The sequence below is a fragment of the Rhinolophus hipposideros genome, assembly GCF_964194185.1.
Source record: "Rhinolophus hipposideros genome assembly, chromosome: 1".
Taxonomy (NCBI): Eukaryota; Metazoa; Chordata; class Mammalia; order Chiroptera; family Rhinolophidae; genus Rhinolophus; species Rhinolophus hipposideros.
The window spans coordinates 96,302,032-96,325,226 of record NC_138047.1 but is presented as its reverse complement, the minus strand read 5'-3'; the positions used below and the strand labels follow the sequence as shown (position 1 = coordinate 96,325,226).

Here is a 23,195-nt window from a genome sequence, read left to right as displayed (position 1 = left end):
GGACACTTTGGTCAATGTTGCTCAAGCAGTAGTTCGTGGTAATCAGAAGTGTTTGGACACTGATGGTAACCACTTTGAGCACCTTTTGTAACTGCAGAAGTCAAATGTGACTTGTATTTATGTTTTGTTATCGGTATATATTATTATAATTTTAATACAGTTTTTTCCTTTCTTAAAATGTGTATACATTTCTTTGGCCCTCTCTGTATCTGTGTACTATATATGAGTCTTTGGGTTGCAAGTAACAGGAAACCCGACCCTAAGAGGCCTAAGCCATAAAGGAAATTTATTGGTTGTCAAAGGTTTAGTTCCACTCATCCTTCCTCCACATCCCAAAGCCAGTCCTATTTATGTTTTTGTGAAATGGCTGCTGAAAACTTCCACATTCATGTGTGGCAGGAAGAGCATGGCTCTTTAGATCGGTTCTACTGAAGAGTGACAAAGCCAATTTCTCAGAAAGCCTACCTCCATTTTCTCACGTCTCATTATTTGACTGGGTTTCCAGCCCACCTCTAATCCAATCCCTGTAACCTGTGCGTGAGATGTGAAGATAGCCTTAGGTTCATCCCTGGAGCTGGCAGGTTATTGGGTGGGGTGCAGTGTTGGTGTTTCCAGGAGCCCAGAGGCTGCACAGGAGAACGGCAGACACCCAACGGGAATCAGAATCTGTTATTGAAAGAGTCCTGAGAGTTGACTGAATCCTGGGTGGCCCAGATTAATAAACACCTCTACCCATGGCTCCGCACCTCACCCCCAACACCGCATACACGTGGTCATCAGACTTTTCACAATCAAAGATTCTTTTTATAACTGATTTACTTTCTGGACTTCATGTTTTGACAGAGCCTGTCTACTAAGAAACCAAAAGCATTGTTATAACAAATTAAGTTTTGCATTTTCCTGCATGGGAAGCTGGTATTACCACAATGAGTTGATATAATTCAGGCTAAAGCAATAAAATGGACATCTTAGATAGCCTGGGAGACCTGATAGCAAGTAAATTTACAATTGCAATTAGAATTACTCCAATATTAAAAACAATTGGATGGCTCTCAGGAGTCCAGGGCCCTGTTTGGAAAGTACTTTTTAAAATGTGCATCCTCACTCAAGATTTGCCCAGGTCTTCTTAGCAAGTAAAGAAAATCAAGATGAATAATTCGTTGCAAAACCAACCGTGGGTGGATTGGCCCTTTGGGGTGGCTCACCCATCCTGGCCCTCCGTCACTTTCTCTTTTACTTTCTTTTTTCTCCAGTGACATGATATCACCAAAGAGGCTCCACTGCTGTTCAAAGGTTCTTTGACATCCTTAAACTTTTCCCTTGGGTTTTTTTTTTTGTTTTTTTTTTTTTTTTGTAAAACATGGTCATTATTCAGAGAGAATCTTTATCAGCAACTCCTTAATCTCAGTGGTTTAGCCAAGTAAACATGTATTTCTCATTCATACCGTTTTCGGAAGTGGGTTGATTCTGGGGTCTACACCAGGCACTGCTCCGTGAGGTGATCTGGGAAACAGTCTCCATCCATCAAAGGAGTCCCTAGGGCCTCAAGAGTGTTCCAATGGCATCTCTGTATCTAGTCGGTGGATGAAAGGGGTATATATGGATGAAACACAAATGACTGTGTGGGCAGATTTCATCGGCCTCGCCTGGAAGTGGTGTGCATTATTTCTGCCCACATTCTACTGGCTGGGGCTCAGTCATATGGCCACATCTAACTGCAAGCGGGCTGACAAATGCGGTCTCATTGTGTGCCCAGATGGAAAAGGAAACAGGACTTGGCTTTTTTCTGTCTTTGCTGCAGACAGAAAAATGCTTCTTTAGAACCGTACTGTTCTCCTGACATAGGTACACAGGGACATTTTAAATGCCAGGGTTTTTGAATCTCGGCATTTCACATCGGGAGGGTCAGTCGTGACTAATGGGGCTGAATCCTTTTTGAATAACAGCTTGTTTTGCAGTTAACAAAGAAAAGCTTCTGTAAGATATATTTTTTACCCCAGAGAACAGTGTATTTATAGTCTCTTAGCACTCCCAGTACTTTTAGAGAGAGCACACTTGTAGCCAAAACCATAATGCAAGTAACTTGTATTTCCCTCCAGCCTGGAAAGTGGGCAGAGGTTGGTGGCTCTGATGAATGGCAGTTTGGTGTGCGGTTCTGAGGCAGAGCCCTGGAAAGGTGGCAGGATCTCAAAGAAGTTACTGTGTGGGTTTGAGGAGGGAGTTGCACCGAAGGTCTCGGATTTATACCCTTAGAGGGTCCCTTCTGCTTCCAAAGCAAAGTCAGTGGGTGTGAAGGGACCATGGCAGGTTGAAGATTAGAGAGTGGACGTCTTGGCATTCACCAATGTGGACCCAATCTGGGAGGTGAGACAATGAAAACATCAGGCATTTTTAAAAAAATTATCTTCATTAGACCTACATTTTCGCATGGTCTTAAAATAGAATGGAGGGGACTGAGAGAACAACAAATTAAATTACCAGCCAGCCTTGCTAGATAGGGCCATGAAATCAGAATTCTTTTTTATAAAGAAAATAAATAATTCCCCCCCCCCAACATTGTGGCTACAAATTCATATGCCTTACAGCCATAAGGGCTTTTGTGCAGGGAATGTTAGTGGATGAGCAATCTGAAAGGTGAGAAGATTACAGAGGGATTGTGGGTAGCAATGGAAGGTACTGGAAGGAGGGAGAAAGTGCCAGGAGAACTAAGGTTCCGCTCGGGTCCTCAAGACACTAGTGGGAATCTACAAGGTAAAAACTATTTCTGTAATGAACTGAAGACATGATTTGCCTTTTCCACTCTCATCTCTTGTTCTTTTCTGAGTGTACAGTGGAGTTTTCCAAAGGCAACGGATCAAATAGGGAGCAGACATGAACATCCAGCTGCCTTCTCGTAAGTCAGGCATCAAAGAGATTTGCAAAAATGTAAAACTCTTCTCTGAGTATTTTTTGTTGGTTTGTTTTGGATTATATGATTATTTTTTTGTAAAATATGTTATTTGTTTCCACATGGCATTTTATTGCTATTTTATTTGGTATGAAGTCATCGGTAAATATATACTTTTTAAATCTCAGTTTTAATTTTGAGTACATATTGATAAATAAACCCATATTTCAAAAAAGCTCTTTAAGGACCCCAATAAGTTTTAAGACTGTAAAGAGTTCCTGATACAAAACGTTTGAGAATACTCTCAGAGCTGAGAAAAATTAAATTCTGCCATATGCAGTCAAACAACTTCAGAGAATGTAGAGCGGTGAGAAGGTAGATTGCACTTTCTGGAGAAAACCACTAGAAGAACAGTAGCAATTAGCTAGGGTTTGTTGGGGTAGGAGGCCGCAGGTAGGATAAGTAAATTTTAATAACACTTCATACATCAACTTGTAAGCCTAAAAAAATTGCAATACTGCCATCTAGTGTCTCATAATGAAAAATATATTAATATTTATTTTTTTTTCATTCAATTTATGAGGATTGCTTTGGACCTGAATGACTGTAGGGACTCAATTTAACAGTACACCCTGTATTTTTCATGTTTATTTCACCAAACATATATGTTTAAATGCCTTCCCTAACTTCCTTGTATGTTTAACCTCTCCTTAGGGTTAGGAAAACTGGAGAGGGTAGGATTTCAGCCTGGTTATACCTTGTTGCAATCATGTTCTTGTTATTATACAGTGTAGGATGATTTAGGGCTGGCTTGGGGGAACTGAAAAAGTTACTTTCCTCACTTTGATTTTGCCTGACTCCTGTCTCCACGGGCATTAAAAAAAATCTTTTAATTTTGGTTCAATTTTAGATGTACAGAAATGTTGCAAAGATAGTACAGTGAGCTCTTGTGTACCCCTCACCCCATTTCCCCTTTTGCCACCATTTTGCATTATTATGGAACACACACTGAGCACCTGGCACAATGGATCAAAAGCCCCACATTAAGGCAGGTGGTTGTGAAATCTCAGAAATAGAAGCTTGGGAAGCAGGGAGCATGAGCTGGGACACAAAACATGTTCCGTATAAGAGATAAGGACCTGGATTCTCATCAGTCTTCTCAATAGCCACACCGCAAGCTAGAAATCCATGCACCAATGCTTTAAAAATTCTGAGTGAAAATTATTTCCATCATAAACACCCATAAAACCTTAATTACATATCAAGTGTGACGTTAGAATGAAGACAGTTCTGGAACTACAGCGTTTCAGAAAATGTACCTTCCATGTCCCTTTTATCAGAAAGTTATTCGAGGATTTGCTTCTCTAAACGGGGAGAAGACACAAAGAGGGAGAAAGCCCAGGAGACAGGGAAAAGCTATATAGTTAGCTTTGTGGCTGCTTACAAAATAGTGCAGAATGGAGCCAGAAAACAGAGGTGTTTGAACAACTTGGAGATTTATAGTTCTGTTAGAGTGTTTGGGGATGAATTAGTTTGATAGGTATAGAAAACTTAAATATAGAAACCAGATAGTTGATTAACCCCAGAGAAAATAAAAACTTGCATGTAAGCATGGTATACTACATGGCTCAGTTTTGAACCATATATAGTCATAGTAATGTAAATATTGAATATTTAACTGCAAGGTAATCTTACCTTTTGGATGGATGAGAGTGAGAGAAAGTGCGCACAAGCACAGGCTAGGATCTTCCATTCCTATATTCAACAGTCATTATCTAGAATCAAAAAATAAGAAGCACCAGTATCAGCCTGTTTTTTAAACTACATGGAAGTAAATTCAGTGTTTGTCCCTTATCCATTGTTTCATTTCCTGAGATTTCAGTTACCAGTGATCAACCATGGTCTGAAAATATTAAATGAAAAATTCCAGAAATAAAGAATGCATAAGTTTAAAACGATGCACCTTCCTGAGTAGGTGATGAAATCTCCTGATGTCAGGCTCCTTCCCCTGGACATGAATCAACCCTTTGTCCAGTGTCTCTGTCCAGTTTGCCTTTAGTTAGTTACCAGATTGACTATTGTAGTATCGCAGTGCTTGTGTGCATGTAACTCTTCTTTTACTTAAAAATGGACCCAAAGTGCAAGAGTAGCTTAATGCTATGTCACACTGATTGCATCCTCACCTCACTTTGTCTCCTCACCTAGATACTATATCATCTCTATCACAAGAAGGGTGAGTACAGGACAGTAAGATATTCTGAAACAGAGAGAGCATATTCACCTAACTTTTGTTACAGTATCTTGTTATAATTGTTCTATTTTGCTATTGTTAATCTCTTACTGTGCCTAATGTATTAATTAAACTTTATCATAGGGTATGTACATAAAGGAAAAGAACATTGTATTTGTAAGGTTTGGTACCGTCCAGGGTTTCAGGCATCTACTTGGGGGGTCTTGGGACATCTTCCCCTCAGACAAGGGGAGGGCTACTGTTCCAGGAGAAACAGTTGAAAATAGTCACCTCTAAAAAATGGGGCGTAAGAATTGGTAAGAATTGTAAAAGGGAAAATTCTAGAAGGATTATGCGACTACTGCAAACCATGTCCATGCATTTCATGAAAAGGGAAAGGATCAGAGGAATGGGTGCCCTGCCAAAGCAGGGACTCAGTCAGCCCCCAGGCTGGTCTGTTGTCAGGGAATGCCCAGGAAGAAAGGAGAAAGGCTCCTGGTACAAAGTGTCTTGGATTCCTATCAAGGTGGTAGTCAGTCAAGAGGGATCCTTTAATTCCACTCCCTTCTTGTTTGCAAATACAATTGCATTCTGAGACTCTGGTCAGGGGTGAGAGTTCCCTTACTGTTTGCACAGTTGCCAGGCTCGACCAAAGGGCACGAACTGCTGGCTGAGTGTTCCAGTCAGCCAGCCGTCTCCCTGAAACCATGGCTTTCCCTGAGGGGTTTGGATGGGGGGCATCCACCGCAGCTTATCAAGTGGAAGGTAGGAGAACCTCGTTGCCCTTCACTGGGGCTAGGATGGATTACTTCTAGTGGGTTCTGGAAGGTGGGGATGGAGCGGCAAAAAGAAAAGAAGGAAAAGGTTTGCAGAGTCTGTAACTGTATAAATGAACCTGTGTCACTTTTCACAGAGAAGAGGTTCATATTCTATGACCCTTCCCTTGGGCACAAGGGTAATTGATGGTGGTGAGGGTTGAAGGCCAACCTGCAGCTGTAAGCTGTATTTCTGGCCAGACCAAACTTACCTGAGACATCAGTTTACATTGGACCAACTGCTTTTGGCATTGGTCATTGGTTTTTTTCACTACATTTGTCGCCCGCACCAAAAATATTTTTCCCCCCTATTGGCTTGAAAAATATTGGTTGACTAAATAAGCTGGCCCTCTAGGAATGAAAACAAGAGAGACCACCTTGGCTAGTTTCCTTCTCAGAAGAGAGGTCAGACAGATCAGAGAGGGGTTCGCAGAGAGGGGTAGAGAGCTGGAGTGGAGTGAACAGAATCGGCTTCTAGAAGGAGCATAGCATGGCAACTATGACAATGGGCTGTGCAGCCAGACTCCCTAGGCTTGGGGTCTATCTCTACTTTTTACCAGATCTGTGGGACTTTAGGCAAGTTACTCAACTTCTCTGTGCCTTCTCATCCGTAATTGGCGATAATTATGGTATCCACCTTATAATATCACTGTGAGGTTTAAGTACAATGATGTGTATTAGGTGTGTGGGGCTTGGTAAGTGCTCAATGCATGGCATGTGTATTTAGGAGGATCACAAAAGGATTACTAAAAATGACTCACTATGAAACATTACGGTTAACATGGCATGAATACGCAATCTGTCCTACAAGACAAGACAATGGGTTTCAGGTACCGATGTCCAGGCGCCGCCCCCTCAGGCCTTGGGATAACCATGGCAGGAGCTCCTCTCTTCACAGGGGCTCAGTGGTGCCGCGCCTCGCCTCTTCTGTCTTCTGGAGGCAGTTTATCCCATGCTTTTCTGCACCCACTTGCTGCAGCCTTATTTAAGGTCTTTCTTTGTGGCCTCAAAGGGGCTCTTGTGCTGTTGACTATCTGTCAACAGCTTTCAGGGTGGGGGCCTGGATCCCGCTGAATGTTCTCTGTCAACTCACACAGGGACTTCTCTGTGCTGGCTTGTTTGCCACCCCTTACCTCTCCTTGTGCGCTGGGTCTCAATGCCAGTTCAAGCCTGTAATTAGCTGAGTGACTTGGGGTACACAACTTATTGGAGTCTTAGTTTCCGTATTTGTAAAATTAGGAAAATGGTCATTCCCTCTTTGTAGGTTTGATGTGGGGAGTAAACCGGTTAATATATGCAATGGGAGCACTAGAATGCCTGGCACAGAGTACCCATGAAATAAAACAACTACAACAATGCTGTCACTAATTCTACTACTTCTAGTACTAACTACTCCTCCTGGTAATAATGACAATAGGATTATTATTGTTTTTCTTCCTCCTGGCTGGAGTCTCTCCTACTCTGTACTGACAGGAATTACACTGTCTGCTCCATTTAGTGGGAACGGTCATTTCTGCCTGCAAATTACAATACACTCCCTCCTTTCTTATTCTACCAGCTGTAGCAGGGAGAGTGACTGTGTACCCCTTTCACCGCTGCACGGCCATCATCCTGGGGCTTTGTTAAATCAATGTGGCCTGGGATTTAAAAGCTGAGGTCACCCTGTCACTTTTTGATTTTGAGAATCTTTGAACTGTTGGGCTGCCTTGACCTCTGAAAGTCTGCACAGCCTTTGGAAGTCAGAGGCACTCAGCAGAACTGAGCATGAACTATTTGTTAAAAAAAGAAAAAAAAATCTAACATTTTGGCGATTTGTTATAAAATGTTACCATGTGTCTCTTCCCACTGATTTTCAAAACACACTTGCCTGTGTAGGTATCTTTGTTTTCAGATACCCTCTCCAGAGTTCTGCCTGATAACTAGAATCCTCCACCATCTCCCCACTCCCTTGCACACCCACACCTCACCCCTGCATGGAGGAGAGGGAGATATCTTGGCTCTGTTACTTGGCATAGAAGTCACTGTCAGGGGCTTTGCAGGTGGGGATGATTGACAGGGGCGGGACACAGCTTAGATCACTGGGTTCCTCCCATCCTGACTGCTTGGCTGCATATTCCACCAGACCCACGGCTCTTTCTTCTTTCTGTCCACATGCCCATTCCTTCCATCTCCACTCTGGTGACTTCCCTGTGTGTGGTTTTTAAGGTGAGTTTAATGTAATGTTGATTATATAAGAGTTGACAGCGTGGTGCCTGGAGCCTTTTGGAGGAAAGCACACTATAAATCGAAAAAATGAAAAAAAATAAACAAGTGGTCTAAGCAGGAGGAAAATTATGTGTTTTAGCTGAGTTGTAAAGAACATTGTAAAACCCGTGCACATGTATTTGTTAGATGAGGAGACAGGTGAAGGAAATACCGGCACTCATCATTTGCCCAGAAGTGAGTTTCATGCCATATTTCAAAGTATAGACCGACTCCCATGACGTTTAACCCTTTGTGCAGCTGACTCTGCCTCTCTTGCTGGCTGGAGGGAGTGGGAGACACACAACAGCACGTAGCTCAGCGGCATTTTGTTCAGTCCTTCGATAAGCCACGGAGGCACTATGGAAATGACATTTGGGACCCAATCCTACCGCTTTTATGAACTTGTAAGTCCCGGTGATTTCAAGGAAGGCTCTTAAGGGGTCAACACGCTCTGCAAAATCCCACAAATCCTACACAAAGTCTGTTAATGCTTCCTTGTGGGATCTGAGCTTGTGGTGCTTCAAAAGGCAGAGTCCTCAGTTTCATGAATGCCATTATCCAACCCGGTGCTGCCCTGGGTACCGAACAGTGTCTGGATTGTGATTTAACTTTGACTTTGGCTTTGTGATGGCAGAAATTGGGGCTGGCCTCAAATTTTGGCCACCTATTTACCTTGGTGTGTTAAAGGTGGACTCTTATTATTAAGACATTTGGGGTTAATTTTGCACTTAAAAAAAAGAAAGAAAGAAAAGAAAAAACGAGAATAAACAAGGTGGCTGCATTTGTTGATTTTACGTCCATTTTGTGGTGAACCTCTCCAGGCTGTTTCTTCTCTGGTACCCTTCAACAACTCAGCTGGTCCACATAAATCTGAGCAACAGGCACATGTCATCTACCTGCAGTAGGTGTCAGCACAGGTTCCATGTAGCCTTAGGCCACTTCCTACTTGCTTTCTCCATTCAACCAATTTTGGCCATGCGCCTTGGTTCCTATCTTTTGCTAAACCACTTGGATTATATATCCCAGTGTGGGGCTTGATGTCCTGGCTGCCCTTGGTTGGCTTCTAGCATAGGGCGCACCAGATAGACCTGCTCTTTGTCTGGACCACCTAAGATAGAGGAGGGGAAACAGACCTAAAGCAGGGTCATTCATTTCTTGGTGCGTAAGGAAAAAGAAAGTAGCATTTTTCCGTGAAATTTCTCATCGCTTCAACATTGATATGACAGAAACCACCCTTATTTCTTTCCCCTGGTTTCAAATTTGAGAGCCACAAGAATCTCAATAATTGCCTTCTTTTTTGATTGTACAATGAAATTATGTGGGCATTATTAGAAGAGAATGGAGTTACTCAGGGGTGATATTCAAATATTCATCAGCTGATATACTGACCAATTGGATGCCGACTGTAAACATTGGGTGTACCTGAGATTGGCATCTGTTGACAGGTAACCCTTTCATTCATTAATGATTGCTCTGAGACCTGCTCTGCTGCTCTCTGCCTTGGTTGACCCACAGATTCTCTAGGGAACTCCCCTAAATCCTGATCAGCCATCTTTAGTGTGTGAGATTATATTGTAAGTCTTCATTCTAGTTTCTCAGACAATTCAGTCCTATTTTCTTTCAATTATCTAGAAATACTTCAATAAATGTGGTATTCGATTTCTTTGTTTATTTGTTTTCAGGTCTGCTGTAGATTCCTTTTTAAAAGAATTTGCTGTCACTTCAGTGGGGTCGTGAGAGGGAAAGGGCTTAGATATGTATATTCCATTCCACATCTTGAACTGGAAGTCTTTATTAACATGCATTAATATGTGAAAGTGCCTCATAAACCAGGAAGTATGAATTTCCCCTTCTTTTTCTTACCATTATCATCCTCCTCATCACCTCTAACACATCTAACCTCTGGAAATTTTCTACTCTATGCTTTTTAGTAATAGGATTAGATAACATAGAATTGATGGAATTTCAGACAGTCTAACAAGATAAAGTGAGATAGTCAGCCAATGAGAGGAAAGCTATAGAAAGACCAAGAAAGACCACATGTCTAGGCATCTGCTTCTCAGGTCAGCTTCTCAAAGGCATTTGCACTTTTCATCATTTCTTACCTCCCTTTATTCTCAACGCACAGATTCTCCAGGTATTGAATTTCCCAGTATGTCAGTTGGCTTTGTGGGCCATGTTGAAAGGTATCTGCTGCCATCACTGTTGTTATATGCAGATTATTTATCAATAAGGGCCTCCCTGCTTGTATGTTCTTTTGTATTGACAATGTTCTGAATATGGAATGGATATTCATCACATATGTTTAGAAAAAACAAAAATCTTGTATTATGAAAGTACTTCTAGATAACTGTAGAACATTACAAACTTATAAACAAGGAAGAAATAAAAGGAAAAACTAGCCAGAGAGGTCTTTTCCAATTTTGACTACGTACTTCCAGTCTTTTTCTAGAGTTTCATGCATATGCTCCCTCTTATTTGCTTCACCCTCAGGGAAGCACCCTATAAATGGTATTGGTTTCATTAAGGTGCTTACAAATGTCTTGATAAGCTATAACATGTCTGCATCTTTTCTCTTCTTCCAGTGCCCTTTCTCCCTTATCTTTCTATAGTTGCACATGGATATGACTTGAAAAGCGAAATGTGACTCAATATATTTAACCTAGAACCACAAAAAGATCTGGTGCATTTCCATAATCTATGTGGAGCATAAGTCCCATATAGCGTCCTACATATTTGTACATGACTCTTTTTTTTTTATCACCAGTGATTTCATAACTTACGATACGACATTTATTTATTTGGATGGATATGTGCTGACAACATACTGTGGGGGCAGGAGGCGCGGGGAAAGGCATTGCCTGTGCTATTCCTTCTGGGCCTGCCCATCTGGTAGGGGTTGCTTTCCAGCTAAGTTCACTGATGCACAAAGTTCAGGAATTCTTTAAAAATTACCAGGCCATCACACAATGTCCAAGCCAGAAATATGGGGCTTTTGCTAGACCCGTCCTCATATTCTCTCCTTTATTTAACCAACTATTTTTTAGTTTATGTCTTCTAAACCTCTTGACTCCACCCTTCGTCTGCATTACTATTACCTTTCCCTTAGTTCCGAAATTCACCATTTCTTGTCTTATTAAAGCCTCCTTTCCTCCGTTCCACTCTCCTCCAGTCTCTCTGGCACATTGCTTCTAGCATGGTCTTTTAAAATTCTGACCACATCATTTCTCTGTCTCCCTCTGTCTCTCTCTGTCTCTGTCTCTGTCTCTCTCTCTCTCTCTCTTTAGAGAGATAGCATGAACATTGAAATCAAATAGACTGAACCCTGACGTTTCAGTTGTGCAATCTTCTTAGGAGATCTCTAAGCTTTGCATTCCTCAGTTTCCTCACTTGTAAAACAGGCTTAGTAATAGTGCCTGTCTCAGGTTGTTGTAGACATTAAAGTTGTTTATGGACATCAAATGCTTAGAATAGTGCTGGGCAAACTTTTTGTGTTCAATAAATTTTAACAATTATTAAAACAATTTTATTGTCTTCTATAGAATAATTTCTGAATTTCTTGTATGACATAAAAAAAAAAAAACACAACTCTGTAAGTTTATCTCTGACTACATCCCCAGTTTTATCTGTTGCTTGTTTTTCATTTGTACGTTATTCTTTGACCAAAAAGAAACATGTAGACTTCTTTAAATGTGCCATGACATTTAATGTACAGTTACACACACTGTTCCCTCTCCCTCATTGGCTATTGGCATAAGCAGAGACCAACAGGGACGAAGGTCCAGGCATCCTAACCTTCATCCTGGATCTTTTCCTACCCCCACATACTGCCTCTTTCATTTCCATCCTTTATGCTACTCTTCCGAGTGTGTTCCTCTGAACTTGGTAGAGATACTAAGGGTCTGGGGGTGAGGCCCACCTCAAAGGGAACCCCCTAAAGAAGCTATTCGTCCATATGGACAGTTTATTGTTACCTTATTTGGTACGGCATGGCTTTTTACCTGGGGGCATGTGGATGTAATGCCATGCTTCTAAGAATGACTACTATCATGAAAGATGCTGATACAGATATTGTAGCTGTGTGGATATTTCAATGGCATGGGCGGCTGCGGTGGGCAGCAGCTTGCGCCCTGTTGTTTTCGTTCTGTGGTGCTCCATGGGCCTCTGCCTTGAGGTGCCCTAAACCCGACGAGCAGATCTATATTGGCTTCGGGTCTCTCTCAAGGTGCCTGTTCTTCTTTTCATTAGTGTGGATAATCAGAGTTTGATTGTAAAGTATGCCCAGGCCAAACACAAGGGCTTTTAAAATTGTCTGCTGTTTGAGATTATCCAGGCCACTGATCCCACTTCCTTAGCATGGATAATTGAGAGTGGACTGGGCTGAAGAATGTTAAGCAGAACCAATTGACAAAATAAATGAGATTTTAAAAAATCCTTTACATTTTAATAATAGAAAAAGAAAAACAAACTAGTGTACTTTTTTTTTTTAATCTAAAAGGGCCTATTTTGTATTTAGAAATTGTAAATTTATTTGGTTTAAGTTGATTGAAAGTAGGAAAATATTTCCTATGACACACCCATTAAAAATCTATTCACAGTGTATACTAATTACAATATGTGCTTAATAGACTTAGGGGAAAAATTGAAACGACAGCCAAGAGGTTGGGCAGTTTCAGAGTCAATGGCAAATCTTCTTATAAACACATTCATGTTTCAACTCTGTCGCAGGGAGAGGGTGGAAGTCACTTCAAATTCTGAAAATCTCTCTCTTGATAGTGGAGGCTATCATTCTTTACCCCTAACGAGCAGTCGTCATGTAGAGAAGGGCATTTTTTAAAATGTATGTGTAAAATTAAGAGGATTCTGATTCCTGGGACTATCTGATCTCATTCACTTCTCAATGTCATCCTCCCATCTTTCTACCCGTGTCCCCGAATGCAGGGAGAAATGTATTTACATGTCACTTAACTGGGAATTTAGAGGACATTTTCTCAAAAGAACAATGCTGTAAACAGGGATAGGTGTCACTGAATACCCTTCAGGTATGTAATGAGATAAATTGAATTGGGGGGTTAGCTTGGGGATTTGGAACATAATGTAAGAGGCAATGGTGAGTTTCTGGGCAGGTGACTCATAAACAAGGTTTTTGAAACATTACCCATTTTTATGTTGGGAATTGCCAAGCTAAGGCTTAACGTCTCCCACAACACCCATGAATAATCATTTAAATCCAGGCTTTGAGACTTGGAGGAGAAAAGTGCATTATTTACTCTAAAGACAATAATCTCCCTTTGGAGTCTCTGCAGTCCATCTTACGGAGGCATACTTGGGGATCTTTGAAAGAGCAACATTTTCTCATCATGCTCTATTACTTCATATGTCTTGTAAATGATTACCAAGGTCTAGATTGCAAGCACAGGTAGGGGTGCACATCAGCTCTCTGTAACAGAGTGTGGGTGACTAAGGCCCGTTTAGAGGGTGAAATATTACAAAGGGGCTTTGGCGTGGCCTATTGTGTTTGTATAAAGAACAAGATATGGGGATGGAGGTGTTGAAGATTCTAATGTATCCTCTGGGTCTTTGTACTGCCGAGAACTTGGCCAATGTAGGTCCACAATCAATTCTTGTCACCCAACTGATTTGGTGAAGGGAGAACGGAGGGCTTTTCAGCGTAAACATTACACAGCAGAGGCCAGACATCTTCCAGGGTCATTTGAGAACACTCTCTATGACACAAATAAAGACCAGGCACAATCATACTAAAACTATGATACGGTTGGCTTGCTGTTAGATGATGACTTTTCTCTTGGTTGGCGAGAAATTTTGCAAGAAGTTTCAGAAAAGGTCTGTCTTATGTGATGTGCTTGGAGACTTGGGTTCTCTGGCATGAATTAATAACTAAATTAAATGGAATGAATATTTATTTGAATTACTGCTGTGTAGCCAATCCCAATTAGACCTTCGTTTACTGTGGATACGAGAGCCTAGAAGTATGAAGTGTAAATAAAATGATCATTTGAGTCCAATATTTCAGTGAGGGAGACAGGTGTACACATGATACGAAGGGACAACTCTTAATAGTAGACAGACAGAAGGCTACTGGAGCACAGGTGGGACGGGTGGGAATACAAGAATAAAATTGGGGGATTGGACATCTAAGTTAGACTTTTAAGAAAAAGCTTGGTTTTTTGTTTTGTTTTGTTTTGTTTTGTTTTTCAGGGAAAGACAGAGAGAGGCATATAAGCCGAGGAAATGTTTTGAGCCAAGACACAAAAGTATGAATACTTATGTTGTATTTGGGAAAGGGTGTAGTCACACCAGGACAGTAGGTCAATGGGTTAGAATTCTAATACTTTAGAATATATTAGAATCACCTGAAGTTCTTGTTAAAATGTAGATTGGGGGGTGGGGGCTCATACCAGGCTATGTAATAGCAGTGTTTACAGATGGAGCCCAGGAATTGGCACTTTTTTGTAAGTACTCTGTGTGATTGTGGTGTAGATGGCTCATGCTTTGAGAAAGCCTGCCACAGGCTATGTTTTCTGATGGTGGGGTGATTGGCAGGACCTGACGCTGGCAAGGCATTCATAGAAGAGGTCCATGTTACACACCTTAATGTACATAAGGTACCAGGCTAAGGAGTCGTTGTTAGGGTCACGTGCAATAGATTCTTGCTAGCCATAAAGTATTCTTAAGCAAAGGGAGTAATATGATCAGATCTGTATCTAAGAAAGAGTTTCGACAGCAGTGTGGAGGATGAATTGAAGGAAGGAGACATGTAGGCTCGGGAACAGTTGTTAGGAAATTGCAATGGATGAGGTATATGATGATGAAGATTTGCATTTGGGTGGAGGGGCAGAATGCAAAAAAAAAAAAAAACATAAAGAGGCATCAGTAAAGGAAAACCAGGAGAGTGTGTTTATGAAAACAATGTAGGGCATGAAGGAAATGGGAGGAAGACTAAGATGAGTCCTGTGATTATAGTTTAGGTAACTAGCTGGCTGATGGTGCTATGAATAGACATAAAATACCCTGGAGATGGAGCAGGTTGGGAGTTTGTGTGATTAGGTTCAATTTGGGTTTGCAGTTCCCTTAGGGTATGTAAGTGGAAATGCCTGGGAGGTGACTGGAAATGTGTATCTCCATTTCAGGTTGGATTTGCAGGTAGTCACCCGCTGATAGCTGATAGTTACAGTCATAATGGAAGAGAATGCTTGAAATAGGGTGTTAGAGGTACACGAAAAGAGGAGCAAATGTTGCAAAGTCTGGATTCAATGCTGAGAGGAATTCAAAAGACTCAGAAGCAGCCCACATGGAAGAGTCATCTTTTCAGAATATTGAAACAAGTAGGAAGAACTTTAGAAACCTCCAGTCCAATGGTTTTAAAACATTTTTTTAATGCAGCAGAACTAGGTTTTCAAGGAAATTCTTAACACAGAACTCTGATAACACAGGTACAGATGGAGCTTCTCTGTTTGAAGGGAAGAATGGGAGGACTTGTACCTATTCGACCTATTGCTTCTTCCCTACATGGCAATTCTTGACTCCTCTCCATGGTTTCTACAACACTGATGTGTGTTCCTTATTTTATAGAGGCCAGAGAGATGGATTCACATGATCAGTGTCTCATAACTTATTAGTGACGTAGTGGGTCCATGATGTGCTAAGGCATACAAGAAACACAGGAACAAAAGTCAAAGTGGAACCCATGGCTACAATGAATAGTGTAGAAAAGATGTGGTTCCAAGGGAGAGGTTAGTGTTCTGGGTACTGATAGTCAGAAGGAGTTGCGGAGGTGTTGGTTTTTAGAGACTAGGAAAACATGTAGGGATTCAGTTTCTTGTCCATGTAAAAGTTAGAGCTTAAAGTCTGTGCTGGACTGGAAAAAGTTAAAAGGTGGGCCTTTCCAACGTCTACAAAGTGGAGGCCATTGTCATCTATGTGACATCCCAATTATTGCTCAGAGCCTATCCAAATTCTAGTAGAAGTGGCAGTTGAATGATGGGATAAGCTGAGGAGTCAGAGAGAAGGAGAGCAGTAGTTTTCCTTTCTGTGGAGGAGGGACTTTGAGAGCAACAACTTGTTTGGGAGGTAACGTATTGGTAACTTGTCTTACAGTAATATTTGCAAAGTATGAGTGCTCTTCTTATGAGAACACATATTTATTTAAGAAGGCTCTTTTGCAGGGTTGCCAATGGAACCTCCCTTTATTCTGCCAGTTGGCATTCAGTAGAAAGTATTGGTAGCTACTACAATTAGTCTTTAACATGAAAAGCCCAGAAAACTTTAGATTTAGGGAGTTGTTTTGAGATATCAGCAGAAATCTGCCGAGACTAAAGACTGACCCAGTGATTCCTGGGGGACCTCGAGGAAAGTTAATTTGTTTATGTATCTGATGAACCTCAAATTTTTCTAAATGGCATTTGCTGTCAGCAGAAAGTTCTGCTCTTGAGTTAGCAAACAGACACAAGTTCCAAGCTGGTGTCTTTCTTAGAAAGACGCTGTGGGATATAAATGTTTTAAAGTGCGTTTCATTGTACCAGTTGTTTTGTTTAGGAAAAAAGCACCATTGGGTTGTTATTAAGTGGTCTATTTAATAGTGTCAATAAATTCTAAAATTGGAGACTGGCTATTGTTATTTGAGATGTTTTAGTGATCCCTATTGTCTAAATTACTTGGTTTTGACTTACTTGCTTGACCTTTGTTTGTTTTCATGGCTTGGAAAAAATTCCTCCAACTATACAGAGTTGATATACTGGCTCTTCATATTTGTGATACAAATATGGAAGATATTTGAATAAGTTCACTAACAATATTTGAATGATTGGACCAGGCCTATATAAACAAAATGAAGTAGATAATTGCAAATTTTTGCAGAATCAAGAAGTTCAAGTAAAAACTTAATTTTTTACAAAAAGGCTAACTTACGATACTGATTAAGTGTAATTAGAACTATGTAATAACTACCCAGAAGACGGACTGGACCATTACACTGCAAAATACGAATGCAGAGTGGTAATATAATGTAGTATTTCCTGGCACCAGTGCTGCTATGCTTTATTGGCTTAGGAAAAACAAGAGTTCCAACTGGACTTTCACAAGCAATTGGTCTTGGTTTTGTTACTTAAACCCTTTATGACTTACTTCCCTCAGGTGAGTAATATTTACATTTTGGAGGTTATTCGGAGGAGTACCACATGAAGTAATGTAGACAATCTCTTAGCACAGGGACTGGTATTTTAAAAAAGAACTCAGTAAATATTAGTCCTTATCGTGGCTCTCCTCACCGGCATTAGGACCACCACCATCATCATCAGAACTGTCATTACCATCAGCGCCATCAGGTGGTGTATTAGCCTGGGTCCTCCAAGAATCAGATGCCAGAATGGTATTGAACATGCACGTTTATTAGGGGAAATGCCCATGAGAGAAACTGGAGCGGCAGCTAGGAGAGGGTGGGATGCAGAAGTGGTGAGTGAAGGAGAGAGGAAAGGAGAAAGTCTGAAGGATTTAGACTGCAGTACAGTTTATAGGAAAGTTCACAAGGTCTTTGGGGATTCTTTGATCCGAAATCGCCTGTCAGAATTGTCCCACAGCTTCTGGTTACAGGTTTGTGACAGTGGCTTTGTCACACTCAGCATTGGGCTGGAATCAGCGTGGGGAAATGTGGCCTCAGTGCAAACTCCATCCCGTATAATGGATTGCAGGACTCAGCAGAAGGGATTGTAAGTCAGTTATACTCCCTGAAGTTGGGGGTTTGTGGTGTGTGTGTGTGTGTGTGTGTGTGTGTGTGTGTGTGTGTGTGTGTGTGTGTAAATTCTACAGATTTATGTAGAATTTATTATAGACGTAACTGTTGTGATTTAAAAAAAATCTTCCCTTTTTTTTTGCTATTTTATTAGTTTTCTATATTTAACTTGCATTCCTTTAATATTTGAGCAAAGAGGTGAAATACAAAATTCAAAATATATTCTTTTGCTTGGGTGACCTGAACTGTTTGAGACGTGCCCAAATCTCAGCGTAATTCCCACATTTTCCCTTTACTTAAATATTTTGGTACAGCCTTGCTATTACTTCAACTAAACCTTTCCATGAAAAGTTTTATTTTTCTGCTCCAACTTCAATTTCCATTTAAAAACTTGATTTGATTAAAGAGTAAAAGTTTAAGTGTTTGTAACAGGATTCAATTAAAATAGGTCATTCTTGGGGCTCTGAAAATGGTAACTGGCCTTTGGCACATTGGAAAAAAAGTTATAAAATCCAGCTGGATGCATCACAACATTTAACATCTTTAAGGAGGACGTTTTGTCTAATAGATTCAATTTAGAAATATTTAGTGTAGGTCATCAGCTTAAGCACCTAAAAATGTGTTTGTTTGTTTCTCCTCTTAGTTATAGCGAAGATGAGGCACATGGACTCTTATCTACAAAATAAACAATTTGCAGTGAGACCTTGAAGAAAGTCAATTAGTTTCTGTGACTTTACCAGTAGGTTAAAAAGGAGATTGTAATATTGGTGAATAATGTGCTTAGAGATGTTTGCATAAAAGATGCTTTGTCATTGTAAAGTATTATTGAATATTTATGGTCTACCAGAGTGAGCCAAATGGCCCAGAGGAAAAAAACAGTCAGATTTATGTAAACCTTGTTCAGTGTCCCAGATACTTCAGGATGGGTGCTCTATATATGAATGAATAAATAAATGGTATAAACATTATTTTAAATTTTGAAGGTACATCAATATTCTCTGGGGTGTTAGCCAATGTGCCTGACCTATGACATTGAAATGAAATGTCTGCCTCCAGGTAGCTATTTCAATCTTATAAATATTTTTAAAGCCAGAGGAGTCGACAGCAAATAATGTTTTCTTAGAGTTTCGTGTCTGCAAATAAATGTAAATTATATCTTTACCTAAAACGTATAAGAAATTATTGTCTCTCACCCACAGGGTTGCTCTGAGAATTCCCAGGATGAAATTGTGTATTTTATACTTCTTTCCCCCCCTTTTCTTAAAAAAGTATTTTACTCACTGTCTGCACAGTAGTTTTCTATCACTTGATTGTGAGAAATCTAAGCCTCAAAGAAATAATAATAATAATAATAAAATAATAATAATAATAAAATTAGCGATAAACCCTTTCCAAGGATTTAATGGATCTTACGGAGCTACACAATGCAGATGTATTGGGACATAAATAGGTGACAGGAGGTAAGAGACACAGAAACAATTTGTTTGCATTAGTTCACTGCTTAGTCCAAATGGATTCAGCACAAGAATTCATGAAACGTGACAGTAGGCCAAGAGAAACTTGCTATGACATTTCAGATTCCCCTACCTCCTCTAATTAACCATTTCAGATATAACAAAACTTAGGTCACATACAGATTTTTGAGATTCGTTAGTACCAAGGTGTAGACCTTGTAGTCTGTGGAGGATGGACAGTTCTGCTCTCCTCAGGCCATGGACTACATTCAATAATACCTCAAGTTTGGCTTTTAATTTCTATGATACATTGTTTCTGAAGAAATTTTCTAAAAGACAGAAAGCTATAGCAGAGTCGTCTTATGACATAGCCTGTCATTCAATGCATTTGGATATTGCACGGGTCTAAATACATTCTAGCAAATCTAATGAGATAGTTGAAAACATAAAAAACGCATGTAGGAAAAGCTTGTTATCATGGGAACGACAAGAATAACACCAATAACAATAATAGCTACCCTTTTTTAGACAACTACTATTTGCCACCATGCCAGACATTTGACATACTTCCTATAGAATTTTTCCCTTTTTACAGAAGAACATACAAACTAAAAAAACGAGGTTGCCCGGGGTAAATTAGTGTGTGGAAGTTTTAGATTATTTTTTTTTAATTACAGGAACAAAAAATAATAATAAACCTGTATTCCTGCTAAGACAGGTTGTCAGGAATTCACTCTCATTAGTTGGTGGGTATGAATATCTGGATATGACCCACCTCTCTTCAGGTAGACACTCCAGGTCTACCTACCCCCAGTGCTTCTCACTTCTCTTGGGAAATGGGAACAACGATTGAAATCCCAGAATCATGCCTCAGTCTGCAGTATTGTAAGATCCCTAAGTACAGGCTGGTGTGACAGAAGACAGACCCAGCAGACTCTGAAGAGTGTGGTTTTCATTCTTCCAAAAGGCATGCCCTTAGCCCATTTTCATGAATGCCAGGTTGATATAGGTATTCTAGAAAACATATATATCAAAACGGAATTAACTAAAATAAGATATTTGAATTTAACAAACAAAGTAGAATTGATTTACCTGGCCCAATTGATGGAATATTTTTAGGGAGCCCCCCTTTTTTTTGCTCAGTTGTGTTAGACAGTGAAACTCTGTGATTCATGGTTGGTAAGAAAATAATGAAAATCCAATTCGTGTTTATAAAATTCTTAGGTTGATTTGCTTGTGGAATCAAGCCAGGCAGGTTCCCAGGAGTCAAGGTTTCTTGGGGTATTTTATGTCTCACTTGATGTCACTAGGAAGTAAGAGATTAATAGCATGCTCTTTGCAATTGTTACGTATTAGAGGTAGGAAAGAGTTAAAGGATTTAAGTGTTGTGAAGGGTGTTTTTCTGGGCAACAGCAGTTTGAATGCAAGGCACTTTTTCCATTTTAAGCACTGATGTTTGATCTCTTGTCCCATAGTTATGTAATAAGGAATTTATTATTTTTATTATTATTTCTTTTAAAGGAAAACAGAATAAAAGGCCACTGAGAAAAATACTTGCTCCCAGGGAACAGCTTTTATCGTGCATTTTGTCCAGGAGCCATTTCCTCTTGCACCAAAGCCCTGGACCAGGAGAAATCCCTTCTCAAGGTGCCGAAGGCCAGAATGGCATGGAGGAACCTTGGAGCTGTACAGGCAGTATGCGCTGGGCACACCTGGCGGGTCTGGGTGGTCACTGGCCCGGAGAGCCAATGTAGCCAGCCGCTCCAGCAAAGGGAACCAGGACTGCAATCCTCTAGGAGGCCGCGAAGACAGGCTGGGTTCCTAAAAGGACTCCTTACACTGACATCTCTTAGGCGTGACAGGATAGCCTAGAGCAATAGGTACGAAACCTGTTAATTAACATTATACTTTTCTTCTTTTAAGTGCATTGACTCCAGCCATGCATCCAGTAAATTTTCTCAGCACAGCTCTGCCAGGTAGGACACCCAAGGTATTACTATCATTCTCATTTTGCAGATGAAGAAAATGAGGCACAGAGAGAGACTGAGTGACTTCCCAAAGGTCACAGAGATAGTAAGGCGTAGAGATAAATTAATATATGGGAAAGGCCATAGAATGTAGACAAGAGGACAGTCTTAGTTCGGTTACAACAGCTTACAGTTTTAGCTTCATTAGTTATCAGCTCGGTGATCTTTTCCAAATCAGAGCATGCTACTACAAAATATGGCACCTTGGAAGGAGAAGGAGTTTGGGATAATGGCAGAAACAGGAAGGTCACTCTGACCTTCATCCCCCCTTTCTCCCTTGAAATGGGTTATAAAAGTCTTATGTGAGAGGTGCCTTCCCTAAGGAAGAAGGGAGCATCCTTAGCTCTGAAAACAGAGGGACACTGAGGAGGATCTGAATAAACAAGCCTTGCTAAATGCCCCCCCATTTCCTACACTTACCTCATACTCCTTAACCTATCACATTCCTCCATGACCCTTCCCTCTCCAACAAGCCTCGCATAAAACACACAGGTCTAACTATGTCCTTGGGTCTTCACTTCCTTATGAAGGCTCCTGTCTCATGTAGAAACTTAGATACATTTGTATGCTTTTCTCTTGTTAACCTGTCTTCGTCAGTTTCATTTTAAGCCACAGCGAGGGACTCTGAGACGGTGAAGGGAAATGTTTTTCCTTTCCTACGCAGGTAAAGTGCTTGGCAAGGTCCCTACCCCACTGTAAGGGCTTAATCATCAATGATAGCTATTACTGCTATCATGTTTTTTCCAGTAGACTTTCCATCCTTTTGAATGAGGCTCAGATCCGCATAGTGGCAATCACAAGCTGAAGCTACCTTGGATTCACGTAGTTCTCTGATGGATGAAAAGGAGAGGTGCTCCTTCAAAGACAGAGAAAAGTGTCTTTCCTTAGGTGGAAGGATCTCATGCGTTAATGGCTGCATGCAAAGAGACTTAATTGAAAGATAAAAGAATAATTGCAGCAGAATAGCAGAGCCAAAAGCAGTTAAGGCACAAAGCTGCATATGTTAAGCAGGAGTGAAGTCAGTGAAAAAGCATGCTGAGAATTCTTTGTAGCGAAAGACATGGTCATCAGAAAACAACCAACAGGACAAGTACAGGGTTGGTGTGAAGTCCCAGACACCAACGTCAAGTCCCAGAACCAGAATGAAGTGTTTCCTTTCACTCTTTATTCCTAAAAGAATGAATCACTTCTCTGAAGGACTGAATGGTTATTTGAATGATAATCACTTTCTCTTATAGACGATATCAGTACAGTCCACAAGTAGGAATCTCAGGGCACTTTGTCTTGGTTTACCCCTGTCTGTTGGTGGAGTCAGCTCTTCCCTTTAGCAGAAAACACATGGGGCCTCTGTTTCTCTGGTGGCATTGTCTTATTGTGTACTAGATCTTTTCTATTTGCCCTTCCAGATCTGTTCTTCACCTTTCCCGGCTCTTTGCCTTGGGTGGCCAACCAATATGGGTAGCGTTATCCTTTGGCTTTACTTTGGACTTGATCAATGGGAAGCATTAGCAGGAGACGGCAGAGCCGAGTAGGAGGAGAGAGAAGCCCAAGTACTTGTTCTTCTGGTTCCCTCCCTGATGGATTGCAGTGGGTTGGCTGTGGTCCGCTAGGAAAGACCTTCTCTCCTGCCAGGCAGCTCTCAGCAAGCCACTACACGCTTCAGGTTCTGGAAACTGATTCTGCTTGCAATCTCCAATGACTTTTGCTGGTGCGAGCCCTGAGGTACTGCACCAGCCCTTGTTGCCTTTTCCCAAGCCCTGCTCACACTGCTGTAAACAGTCCTTTTATGA

At 40.8% G+C, this 23,195-nt stretch overlaps 1 protein-coding gene across 2 annotated transcripts in view; it reads left to right on the top strand.

Annotated features, from left to right (window-relative positions):
- Window positions 1-5,824: 5,824 nt before the first annotated feature.
- Window positions 5,825-23,195, top strand: part of LOC308497260 (cytosolic beta-glucosidase) — a gene marked incomplete at both ends in the record, with an annotated part of 100,800 nt that continues 83,429 nt past the window's right edge. For both annotated transcript variants that reach the window (XM_081047732.1, XM_081047731.1), the window contains one exon: window positions 5,825-5,882. In XM_081047732.1, the coding sequence (XP_080903858.1) occupies window positions 5,825-5,882 (58 nt within the window). The remainder of the gene's footprint in view (window positions 5,883-23,195) is intronic.